Source organism: Lathamus discolor, chromosome 4 (genome assembly GCF_037157495.1).
Source record: "Lathamus discolor isolate bLatDis1 chromosome 4, bLatDis1.hap1, whole genome shotgun sequence".
NCBI lineage: Eukaryota > Metazoa > Chordata > Aves > Psittaciformes > Psittacidae > Lathamus > Lathamus discolor.
The window spans coordinates 103,773,743-103,787,231 of record NC_088887.1 but is presented as its reverse complement, the minus strand read 5'-3'; the positions used below and the strand labels follow the sequence as shown (position 1 = coordinate 103,787,231).

At 38.3% G+C, this 13,489-nt stretch overlaps 1 protein-coding gene across 3 annotated transcripts in view; it reads left to right on the top strand.

The window, feature by feature from the left end:
* The window catches only part of NBEA (neurobeachin), a 510,937-nt gene that overhangs the window by 194,190 nt on the left and 303,258 nt on the right, over window positions 1–13,489 (top strand). For all 3 annotated transcript variants that reach the window (XM_065678397.1, XM_065678396.1, XM_065678395.1), the window contains one exon: window positions 11,711–12,149. In XM_065678397.1, the coding sequence (XP_065534469.1) occupies window positions 11,711–12,149 (439 nt within the window). The remainder of the gene's footprint in view (window positions 1–11,710; window positions 12,150–13,489) is intronic.

The window sequence follows — 13,489 nt, the reverse complement described above, 5'->3', positions numbered from 1 at the left end:
GGGACCATGACATGCTTGTGAGGTGGGCCGATGGCAACCTGATGAAGTTCAACCATGACAAGTGCAAGGTCCTACACCTGGGTTGGAGCAACCCCAGGCACAGCTACAGGTTGGGCAAAGAAGAGATTCAGAGCAGCCCTGCAGAGAAGGACTTGGGGGTGCTGGTCGATGAGAAAATGAACATGAGCCGGAAGTGTGCACTCGCAGCCCAGAAAGCCAACCGTATCCTGGGCTGCATCAAAAGGAGCGTGACCAGCAGGTCGAAGGAGGTGATCCTGCCCCTCTATTCTGCTCTCGTGAGACTTCATTTGGAGAATTGTGTACAGTTCTGGTGTCCTCAACATAAAAAGGACATGGAACTGCTGGACCAAGTCCAGAGGAGGGCCACGAGGATGATCAGGGGACTGGAGCACCTCCCGTATGAAGACAGGCTGAGAAAGTTGGGGCTGTTCAGACTGGAGAAGAAAAGACTCTATGGAGACCTCATAGCAGCCTTCCAGTTACCTAAGGGGGCCTACAGGGATGGTGAAGAGGGACTCTTCATCAGGGACTGTAGTGGTAGGACAAGAGGAAGTTCAGGTTAGATATAAGGAAGAAGTGCTTTACTGTGGGGGTGCTGAGGCACTGGAACAGGGATGCCCAAAGAAGTGGTAAAAGCTCCATCCCTGCCAATGTTCAAGACCAGATTGGACAGAGCCTTGAACAACATGGTCTCGTGTGAGGTGTGCCTGCCCATGGCAGGGGCGTTGGAACGAGATGATGTTAGGCGCTCTCAAACCCTAACCATTCTATGATTCTATGATTCTATAATAGCTGCTAATAAGCCTTATCATGTAAAACCAAGTAACCTCTTCAAATTGCAGACACAATTTTGAAGTAGTTTTAGCTGTGGTGGTCTGGATCGTCTAACATGAATTTTCTCAATTCCAGTCATTGAAACTATCTTTGCTTACCTTCAAGGTTTATCAAACTATTGTTTCTTTCAGCAGTGATTCCACATCTTCAGCAGTGGAAAAGTGTGAATAAACTCTTTTTTTACACTCAGCTGTCAGCCTGTTAATTATTGAGAACACAATTGATGTTAACCAAATAATGGAAAGATATTTCCATTATTGAAAATTGATGTTCCACTCATCATTATTCAGGAGTGTTTCGGAAATAAAGCACTGCGACAGTGCAATTCACCTGATGACATATTGTGCAAAGAAAATCAGTACGTAGCTTATCATAATATTTAATCAAAACTGGACTGACTTTTCAACTCCCTTGCTATCACTGTCTGTATATTTCCCAAAGCACTGTAAATGAACAGATTTCTTAAAAGTATGTGCTGTGGATGGACTGGAAGCTATTTTTTCCTTCACAGAACGAACTTTATTAAAAAGTTGCAGAAACAGCTTTTCCATTGAAGACAAGTAAAGCATCAAGTTTTTCTGATGTTTTTCATAGGCATGCAGTACTCTGGATATTGTACACTGCTATGCTATTGTTTGTATTCCTAATGTAGGAGCATAAAGATTTCCAGCCCATTTTTAAACTAGTATTTTGCATAAGTATAGCAGTCTAGCTATGCTAAGTGGACTAAAGGACTAATTTCTGTTGCCTGACAAAATGTCCTTTACTGCCACCACAAGGTTCTGACAAAATTCATGGCTTAATCTTCCCCAAAATCTAGTTATACATATGTTTTCAAGAAGCTGAGGAAAATGTTGTAAGGGACATGGATGATGATCATGAGAATCAAAATGTAAATTCTACTAAATTTCTGCCTTCTGCTTTCCTGATGAAATATATGCTGCTTATTCCAACTGCCTCTGAGAGGACATGCATTTGAAGATCATGAGATAGAAATAAATACATCTTGATCTAATATTGCCCTTCATCAACTATTTAAGGCATTAGCAGAAAGGTTTGCATATATATTTCATTTTTAATTGATCAGTCATGGTGTAAGCATGAAACAGTTGTAAAAGGCTGCAAGGTTGGGTTTTTTTGCAAGGTTGGGTTTTTTTTTTTTTTGATGTAACATTAATACTTATTTTCATTTGTGCAAATTACAGATGTTTTACAACTTCTGATTTTTTCAAAGTAGTGCTTAATATAAAACATTTTTAATATAAGTATTATCATATATGTGGAACATACTCTGTGCTTCACTGTTAACTTTTGCTGGATGCTGTAATCTAAGTGCCAGAATTTTTTTAATTTCTTTTGCTGACTGGCACGGGTGATACAGTTGTGGGGGTCTATTACAGACCTCCTGATCAGGACGAAGGAGTTGATGAGGCTTTCTACAGGCAACTGGAAGTAGCCTCGCGACTACATGCCTTAGTCGTCGTGGGGGACTTTAATTACCCCGATATTTGCTGGAAGACTCACACAGCCAGTCATTCACAGTCTAGGAGGTTCCTCGAGTGCATTGATGATAATTTCTTAATGCAAATGGTGGACGTACCAACTAGGGGAGCAGCGCTGCTAGATTTAGTACTCGCCAACAAGGAGGGTTTGGTCGAAGTGGTGACGGTCAATGGCAGCCTTGGCTGCAGTGACCATGAGATGGTGGAGTTTAGGATCCTGTGTGGGAGGAATAGAATACCTAGCAAAGCCACAGTTCTGGATTTCTGAAGGGCCAACTTTGGCCTCTTCAGTCAACTGCTAAGGGAAGTCTCATGGGAAAGTGTACTAGGCGGTAAAGGGGCTCAAGATAGTTGGTTAGCATTCAAGGACCGCTTCTTCCAAGCTCAGGATCGGAGCGTCCCAATAAGTAGGAAGTCAAGTAAGGGATCTAGGAGACCGGCGTGGTTAAACAAGGAGCTGCTGGGCAAACTCAAGTGGAAAAGGAGAATCTATGGATTATGGAAGGAGGGGCTGGCCGCTTGGGAGGAATATAGGACAGTTGTTAGAGGATGTAGGGAGGCAATTAGGACAGCTAAGGCCTCCTTGGAACTCAATCTTGCTAGTCGGGTTAAAGACAATAGAAAGGGCTTCTTCAAATACATAGCAAATAAAACTAACACAAGAGGCAATATAGGCCCACTGCTGAACGAAGTGGGTACCCTGGAGACAGAGGATATAAAGAAGGCAGAGGTGCTGAATGCCTTCTTTGCCTCTGTCTTTACTCCTGCAGACTCTCCCCGAGGGCCCCGGATTTCTATAGCCCCAGAAGGAGTCAGGACAAAGGAGGAGTTTGCTTTGGTAGATGAGGATTGGGTTAGGGATCAGCTATGCAATCTGGACATCTGTAAATCGATGGGTCCGGATGGAATGCACCCACGGGTGCTGAGGGAGCTGGCGGAGGTCATTGCTAGGCCACTTTCCATCATCTTTGGTAAGTCGTGGGAAACGGGCGAGGTGCCTGAGGATTGGCGGATGGCAAAGGTCACACCAATCTATAAGAAGGGCAAGAAGGAGGACCCGGGTAATTATAGACCGGTCAGCCTTACCTCCATCCCTGGAAAGGTGATGGAACAACTTATTCTTGACTCCATCACTAGGCATATCAAGGATGAGGGGGTCATTAAGAACAGCCAACATGGTTTTATGAGGGGGAAGTCATGTATGACCAACCTTATAGCCTTCTATGAGGAAGTGACTAGGTGGAGGGATGATGGTAGAGCGGTAGATGTAGTTTTTCTTGATTTCAGTAAGGCATTTGATACTGTCTCCCACAGCATCCTCATAGATAAGCTAAGGAAGTGTGGGCTTGACGATCAAGTAGTGAGGTGGATCGAGAACTGGTTGAAAGGAAGAAGGCAGAGAGTTGTGGTCAATGGCGCAGAATCTAGCTGGAGGTCTGTGACTAGTGGAGTTCCTCAGGGGTCGGTGCTGGGACCGGTGCTGTTTAATATTTTCATCAATGACCTGGATGAGGGAACTGAGTGCACCCTCAGCAAGTTTGCTGATGACACAAAACTGGGAGGAGTGGCTGACACACCAGAGGACTGTGCTGCCATTCAGCGAGACCTGGACAGGCTGGAGAGTTGGGCGGGGAGAAACTTGATGAAATTTAACAAGGGCAAGTGTAGAGTCTTGCATCTGGGGAAGAACAACCCCATGTACCAGTACAGGTTGGGGGTTGACCTGCTGGAAAGTAGTGAACGAGAAAGGGACCTGGGGGTCCTGGTGGATAGGAGGATGACCATGAGCCAGCAATGTGCTCTTGTGGCCAAGAAGGCAAATGGCATCTTAGGGTGCATTAGAAAGGGAGTGGTTAGTAGGTCAAGAGAGGTTCTCCTCCCCCTCTACTCAGCCTTGGTGAGGCCGCATCTGGAATATTGTGTCCAGTTCTGGGCCCCTCAATTCAAGAAGGACAGGGAATTGCTTGAAGGAGTCCAGCGCAGAGCCACAAAGATGATTAAGGGAGTGGAACATCTCCCTTATGAGGAGAGGCTGAGGGAGCTGGGTCTCTTTAGCTTGGAGAAGAGGAGACTGAGGGGTGACCTCATCAATGTTTACAAATATGTAAAGGGTAGGTGTCAGGATGATGGAGCTAGGCTTTTTTCAGTGATATCCAGTGATAGGACAAGGGGCAATGGGTGTAAACTGGAGCATAGGAAGTTCCACGTTAACATCAGGAAGAACTTCTTTACTGTAAGAGTGACAGAGCACTGGAACAGGTTGCCCAGGGGGGTTGTGGAGTCTCCTACACTGGAGATATTCAAGGCCCGCCTGGACAAGTTCCTGTGTGATGTACTGTAGGTTACCCTGCTCTTGCAGGGGGGTTGGACTAGATGATCTTTTTAGGTCCCTTCCAACCCTTGGGATTCTGTGATTCTGTGATTCTGTAATGTCTAATCACAGAACCATCAGCTTTCTCAGCATGGGTCAGAAATAAAATCATTATCAGAGATAACTGCTAACTATTTTTTCATTATGTGTTTTTGAATTTACACAAGAGAAAAATAAAAAATAGAAACTGCAAAAACTAGGGAAAATCACCTAGAAAAAATACTAATATGTTGTTCCTTATTTGTTGTTTTGAGTTGCAAATGTAAAAGGCTGGTTTTATACTATAAAGTTGACATTCATTTAATACTGTTTTCTTAAATTTAAGTCTCTGTTGTTAGTGCCTTGTTAATGCTTTCTTTTAAGACTACTGACATTTTGTTTGTCAGTCAGGTAATCAATCAGACTGATGTTACATATCTGCAAGCACAGGGTGAAGGAGGTTTGATTAGTGAGAAAGAATTAAGACATTGCCCAAACAGATCAAGAGTTATGTTTGTCATAAGTGCTCTTTTAATACTCTTTCTTTGGTCAAGGTAGAAGGAGCTGCCCCGTGTGCCCATCTGAGTTCAGGAGTGGTTGCTGGGACAGAAACACGTAAGACTTTTGAGGAATTTGAGCAAATAGAAACAATTTATAGTGAATAGAAAGAGAAGACATGCACTTACAGGTGGCCAGCTGTGAAAAGGGCTCTCTCCAGTCACTTCCCAACCTTCATTTCCCCACCCTATGTCTCTCCTGCTCCTTTCTCTCCCATTTCAGAGCCTCTCTGTTTTTCCTGGTCTAGAGCTACATCCTTTCTCCTTACAAATCCACACCGATTAAAAGGAAATTCCCAGCCCTCTCTCTTATGTCTTCTCTCTCAAGACTGCTCCCTTCCAATTGCCAACCCACCCAAGAGTCTTTCATGTTTGATCTTCCCCAGTCCCCCAGTTTTCAGCTGTGTTCCTCAGGCCCTTAGCCATTCATGTCAGAGCCCTGTGGTGTCCCTGCTTGTGGTTTTATTCTTCTCAGCCAGATGCTGCCATGGCATGCTCTCTACTTCCACCTCTTCATGTGCTCAATTACTGGCGCTCTGTTAGACAAACAGCTGAATCCATGCTGTTGCATTGCTACCCTTGCAGAAGAAAAGGCCAGTTTTTGGTCTGGCAGGAATTTCAGAAATCTAGATAAATGGTCTGGCTGAATAACAGATGCAAGCTAAATGCAGGCTGCATTTATCAAACATTTTTCTAGAAGAAAGCAAAAATGACAAATAGTAACCCTAAACCAGGCTCTTTTTGCTTGTTTGCTTGGGTTGCTTGTTTTTTCTGTCGTCATTTTGGGGTTTTCTTTTGGGGTTTTTTTTTGTTTGTTTGTTTGTTTGTTTTAATTCAGTTAACAAGAAAACTTGCTTAAAAAATTTTAGAACACCAAATGAGTTCTGCAAAATAAAAGTCAGTGTGACTCAGATAGCCTTGCCTCAGCAATAACAGAATCCCATAAGCTTCATCAGTGGAGCTCGACTTTTCCCATTAATGCATAGTTATCGTAAGAAGAGTAATACTGGCCAGGCTGCCAAAATGAGTGTACATGATGAGCCATGGCCAGAATCACTATACAAGGAATTTTTCCACTGGTGTTTTTATAACTTTCACACAGAAATAGAAATGCCAACAGAACAAAAGGTCCTGAGTGGATACAGAGCAGCTTGGCATCTTAATGTTTCTGTTACGGTGATTCTTCCCACTGTTGTGCCTCAGCCTCTGAGGACATTTCCATTGCAACTCTACTCTTGGTTACTCCTTTCAATATACTTTCAAATCAGACCGTTATTACTCTTTGATTTTGTCTCCATGCTTTGTTTCTCATCACAATTTTAATCGTGCTGCTTCTCATATATGATAACTAGTAGATTGATGTTGCTAGGAACAGTTTTTTCACTTTATAGCCTAGAGCTTAGGAATTGATTACTTGACTCTGCCACCTGTGGAGGAAACTATAATATCATTGCCTGGATGTATTAAAAGCGTTTTCAGCTTGTAGTGTCCTGTCCTTGAAAGTTTGTAAAATACAACAAAGGGGTATATAAAAGGCAGCTAGTAAGGTTATTACCAATGCTTCAAGACAGCTATATAGAAAACAACTCATAAATTTTCCAGTGCGTATAGAATCATAGAATGGTTTGTACTGGAAGGGACCTTAAAGATCATCTTCTTCCAACCACCCTGAACACTTCCAGGGATGACATACAGACTGAAAGGTGGCAGCAACTCCTATATCAAGAATGACCCAAACCGTTCATTGCCAAATGGTGCTATATTGTTTGCAGCAGAAACTTTACATTGATTTGGGATAGAATGACTTTCAAATAAATTTTCAGCCATATTGTAAGCAGTTAAAAATAATAATTTTCATGCTCTTTTACTTTTGAAAATTTTCAGCTGATTTTTATTAGGGAGATATCATGTAATTAAAAATAAATAAAGAAAAAAGAAAGTCCACAGGAATATACACACAGTTTTTCCTTTTTTAAGGTAAATAAAGATTAAGAGCTGAATATTTTGTGTTGCTATTTTTTAAAATGGCAAAAGTTGCATATTTTTTCCACAGATATCTCATTTTTAGATTATTAGATTAATAAACATTGGGGGGTTGTATTTTTTAGGCATATGGAAGCAGTGCAAGAGCTATTTAGGTAACTCAGTAGGTTAAAACAATTACAACACACTTCATAAATCACAAGCAAACAAGATATTTTAGGGAAGGAGCGTGACGGATGAGGTCACCAGATATACAATATGTCATTTACTTAACTTAAGCCCATATTTTTCCCATAATGTAGTAGATGAACTCATTAGTTACAATGAAAAACAGTAAGAAGGAGGCATCTGGCTTCCAACTGCCTATTTCTGACAGGGTTAAGATCACTAGATCTAGTAATGTTTGTGCTTTGTCTACTGACACGGCCTTGTGCTGTAGAAAACTGATGAGGTTTGCTGAAAATTTACAGGCTTACTGTCACAATGTTATAACTTAGGCAAATGCAGTCAGTTACATTTTTGCTTCTGTTCATGTTTATCATTTTACTAAGTTTTGAATATTTAGGATTTTTATAAACGCATATATGTTACCAGTTTAAGATTTTTCTAAGTAAATTTATGAAGCAGTATTCTTTATCCTGAATTCTGAAGACAACAGAAGTGCGGTGACACAGTAAAAATTAACATAGAATAAAACTTGTGGCTATGCAATGTAGCAGTGTAGTTTATAACTAAAATTGGTTGGGTTTCATGACCCATGATAAGTTTATAACTTGCATAAAGTAATACTAATACTGATGCAGAAGGTCTTATAATACATCTTTCTGACGTATTTATCTTAATTTCACAAATACTAAATTGCTTCTATTCTTATTTGAATGGCAGTTTATTAAGCAGTTTTATCCGGAGTTTATTTTCCTTTGATTTACAAAAAATAAATCAGACCTTTTAAATTCATATTCATTTAGCTTGCTTGATATTTTAAAAATGAGAATTAATGCATTGGATTTAGGTAGTTTTTAGAGATTGTTCATAGTCATAAATCAGATTAAGCTTAATTGACATAGTGCAGCATATTCATATTAGGTACTGGAGGCACAGTAAGAAAAGTAAAGATACAAACCTGGTTTCTGTGGAAATCAAGTATACATAAACTTAACTGTATATAGAATAACTTCTCTCGATATTTTTTCCCTATATAATTTCAGTTACTGTTATGTATTGTAGAGTATGTCATATCTGAATTTTATACCTACGGATTTAATTTTCCTTCCATTTTTAACTTCAAATGGTGCAATCACCTAGATATTTTATTCTCATTTGGGAGCAAAGTATTACAAGGCAACTGCTGAGTAATTAAGTACAGTCCTATTTATAGTGTCTTGAAATTGGTTTGTTTTTTTGAACCTGCTTCTCTGACTGGAAAGCTATTCCAGAATCTTAATTCAATATTGATAGCTGTCACTTCACAAATTTATTCCCAGTGAGTTTGCACGCAGTTTTGCATCATGAAAATACATGTAGAAAAGCTGTTGTGTACCTTCTCAGTACTAGCTTAGCCAGACTATATCAGCCAAACCCTTTTTTTTTCTGCAACAGTAGATCTCTGTGGATCTCCATAATGGCACTTCCATCTTTCTCAAATATAACAGTGTACATGGTACTCCATAATGAACTCTACCAAAGCCTGCTCTAATGCCATTAATAATTAAGTGTTGCAGAAACTATTTCTTTTGAAAAGTTTGAAATCACGTTTGCCTTTTCCATGTCAGTATTGTATTGGTAACTGAATTGTTACCCAGTGACTGATGTATCCAGGTTTTTCTCTTCAGTCATTTCCAGTTGATGAATTCCAGGTATAATAGGAATATCTGTGTTAGTCACTGGATTCATAACTTTTCACTATTACATGTAATTTGCAGTTCTGTTGTAATGCCTTTTTACAAACATTCTTCTGTGGCTGTCAGTTGTACCTTGTGACTTTGTCATCAGCAAATTTCACTGGCATGTTTTTACTTATTAACCTCAAATTTTTATTAAAATTTTTAATGAGATAATTTCCATGATAGTTTCTCTGTCTGATGGTTTTTTTTTTTTTTTCTTTTGGAACTATTTGTTGGCTCCTTCTTAGTCAATTTCTTTTCCCACATTCTATTAATTTCCAGATTCTCCTGACTAAATTATTATCTGTTCTAACAGCCCCAGCTTTACTGAATTTTAGTACATTGGCCCTTATTTTCTTTGAGCAATTAATATTTTAAAAGCTCTTTTAGCAAAGCCATTTTGTAATCTAGCTTGTTCTATTCCATTACTATCTTTGCTTTGAAATAAATCTTGTATCTTTCTTACTGTTGAAGGTTTGCAGTTGTTCAGATCATTTTTTCATCTCTCTTAAAAAGGGAAACCATGTGTGGTTTTCTCCAGTTATATGTTGCTCTCTCCACATACCTGTTTGGCAAAAGTGCTTGCTGTTGCGCCAGTAATTTCACAGACTGTTTCTTTCAAAGTTGGCTTGGAATCTGTTCATTCTCATGATTTTAATACATTTAATTTCAATAGGTATTTGAATTTCCACAATTGCACTTCTAGTAGCTTTCCTGTGTTTAGCTTTCTGTTCAGCATTGTTGACCTTAACGAAAATTGAGGGTAGGTGTACTCTAACTTCACCATGTAGTGGATGATGTTTTTTTTCAGTGCCCTGTTCTCATTTACATAATAGTGAAGCATTATGCTATTATACTTACTGTACATTATAAAGGGTGCTTGACTGACAGTTTAGTCCTACTCTTCCCTTCAGCTGAGAAGTGCTGTCTTTGTATTGATGAAGTTTAAAGAGACACATAAGCATAAAAATCATTAGGGTCATGCTGCAGATCAGATGTCCCTCTGTGCCAAATATAGGCAGTACTAAGTAGATAAGGATTTTTTTGCTTCCTGACCCAGCAGATGCTAAATGCATTTTATGCAGCTCATAAATCCAGTTTCTACTTCCTGCTTCACAAAGCAGAGCTCATATCTATTTGATAAGATGTGTTTAAAGCACTTAGGAGAAAGAGAAGAAGGAAGTGGCTTCAGTGTTTATGGCTGTTAAAAGAAGAAAGCAATACTCTTTATAATGGGTTCTTCTGCTTTGTATTTTTAAAAGCTTCTTCTGTTTTGTCAGTATTGGTTTGTTAATACTTATACACGAAGAGGTTTACACTACAATTAGTTCAAACACATAAATGATACAGAATTTTTTATGTGTGCATGCATACACACACTTTTGTCCATGTGGTAAATATGTAGATATTTTACACCTGATTGTATTAAACGATCAGTTATAAATTTGTAATAGTTAGAAGGGCAGGGTTAGAAGGGCATCCTTCATCTAAGGATGTTGTAAAATATTTTCTGTAATACCTAAACTTCTGTAACAGTACCATCAAAAAAAAACCCCAAACTGTACCTGTTTCATATACAGGCTAGCTAAATTTTATAATCAAGAAGGGTGATCCAATGAAAGTAAGGTAGTTTGAAAATAAATTTGATAATTGGCTTGAGTGCAAGCTTTTTGTCATTAAAAACAGCTACAGGCTGTTGCTTTAAATACATATAGCCAAAAAGATGAATATAGAAGTTATTCATAACTCTAACTTTTCTCTAAGCATAGCAAATTATTCTTATTTAATGAAGGTCTTGTGTCTGTTTCACCGAAGCAATTGATAGAGATGATACACTTTTCTCGGTTACAAGATGTTGTAGAGTCCATTTCAATCTGGAAATCTTCCAAACTTGACAGATTTTGCTTGCCTGTCTCTATAAAGCTGTGTTTATTTTGTTCTTAACATTTGCCTGAAAGAATTAGAGAATTTTACCTTTTGTGGGGAATGGGGAGTTATGTGAAGAATCAACAAGAATGCTTCTTTTTATCATTCATGTATAAATACATTTATATTCAATATAATGAGATATGTGTAAAAAATGTAGATAATACATATTTTAAACAAAGACAAAGCAAGCAAAAGGTCTAGTAGTTTTCTTTTGAGTGCAAGCTTAATAATTGCTGGCAGCAACAAACCCCCTAAATATTATAGTAATCCTAAAGCATAAGTGATTACAGTTTTCTCTTCAGTGGTCTCACAGATCATACAGATACACGGTCAACAAGTTATGATTTTTAATGTTGTTTTTGCTGGTGGCATTTTGCTATTTGATTAGTGTGTGAGCAGTGGGCTGTAATTTCTAAATGTCACTGAACTTGCATAATGCAGCTTTGGGCTTCCTCTTCCAAGCCTTTATATATGCCAAGCAGCTGTGAAAAGCAAAATGTTTTGTATGTAAAATGAGGTTTCAAGGTTTAATCTAAGATTTATGAACTTTCTAGCACATTTCTGTCTTGTAAAACCTTATGATCATATTTTTAGAAAAAAAAACACCAAACTAAATTATAAATATTGTTCATAATCTCTGTTTCACTGCAGAGACACCAACTGTATTTCCTGAAAATATCAAAGATAAAGAAACACCAACACCAGCTGAAGATATTCAGTTGGAAAGCTCTATTCCTCATACAGATTCTGGAATTGGAGATGAACAGATGCCCAGCATTTTGAATGGAACAGACTTGGAGACCAGCACAGGCCCTGATGCTATGAGCGAGCTGTTGTCTACTTTGTCTTCGGAAGTGAAGAAATCTCAGGAGAGCTTAACAGAAAGCCCCAGTGAAATGTTGAAGCCTGCATCATCGATATCCAGTATCAGCCAAAGTAAAGGCATCAATGTCAAGGAAATACTGAAAAGTCTTGTGGCAGCCCCTGTTGAAATTGCAGAATGTGGTCCAGATCCAATCCCTTACCCAGATCCTGCACTGAAGAGAGAAGCTCAGGCTATTCTTCCCATGCAGTTTCACTCATTTGACAGGTATATGGCTGGATTCATTATTTTATATTGATGTAATTCAGAAGTTTGAAAGATTTTTATTTTTTTTAACATGGTTATTCTATTGGTTTATATTAGACTGTTAAAAACCAGCTGCATTACTTCTCCAAAGTGGACCATATAGTATAAAGTAATTCACCTTGTTTTTCTCTGTCAACAGTGAATAAAACTCTACAAGGTACTTGGAAAATAAGCCTGTTGTAAAGAAATATTTTTGCAATAAAATCTTTTTTTCTTCTAAAACATTTTAGTTAAAAGCATTTTAGTGAGGAGGAGGGGTAATATCTGCTGATATAGAACAGACTGCAGAAATTCAATCAAATATTCTTTCAAAGGTTTAAATCTTAATTGGATCCATCATTGCGCTGTTTTCTGGTACTGAAATGTTTTGACCATGGCAAATTGTTTGCATGGTCATGGTAGAAACCAGTTTTCTTTTAGGTCTTTAAACAGCAAATACGCTCAAAAGTTAGTGTTTTTAAAAATAAACTGCTAAACATTTCCACAGAGAGTCCTTTGTTTCTCTTCTTAGTCTGTAGCTTCCCAGATTCTAATGAATATACGTTTCTTTAAATGTCCATCTCAGTTATCCTGAACATAGAAGTTGTGGTAAAATGTGCAATTAATAACATCCTTCCAGAAAACAGTAACCTGATCCGTTGTGGGTTCAGTCTTAACCTGTGCAAAGAACTAATGTTATGAGTGATGCCATGGTCACCTTTTCCAGTATGACAAGATCCCTGCAGTTTCTTCATAAAAATCTTTTTAGAAGGTAAAAAGATGAAAAAAAAAATATACGGTAAAACATGTCTCAAAATTTTAAACAAATTTGTAGAAATGCATTAGTTAATTATGCAGGCACAAGAATTAAAATTCTGGGGGAATTAAAAAATAGAAAAAGAAAATGGCTGTTGTGATTTATGAGAAAATCCATCTGCACTTACAGAAAACCTGCAAAAATGTCGGAAATGTTTTCATTAAAGTCTTAAGAAAAATAATATGGAAGGAATGCTTTGAGCGTAATGTAGGCACTAAGGTACAAGAAGTTACATCAGAATTTCCGACTAAAAGACTTTTTTCGTTTCAAATTCCATAGAAAAGCTGATGCTTTTTAGTCTGTATATTAGTACTGAGGTTGCTTTTCTGAAAAAATTAAAGAAACAGTCAGATAGCATCTGTTGAAAAAAAAGCTTGTATCCAGATAGGAAAAGAGAAATATGCATTAGAAGCAATTAATATGTCCCTTTCTAATAATACTTTAGGTCTGAAGGCCATTCCAGAGAAAGCTCATTTAGCAACTGTTTCATTAATAGACTGGTTTT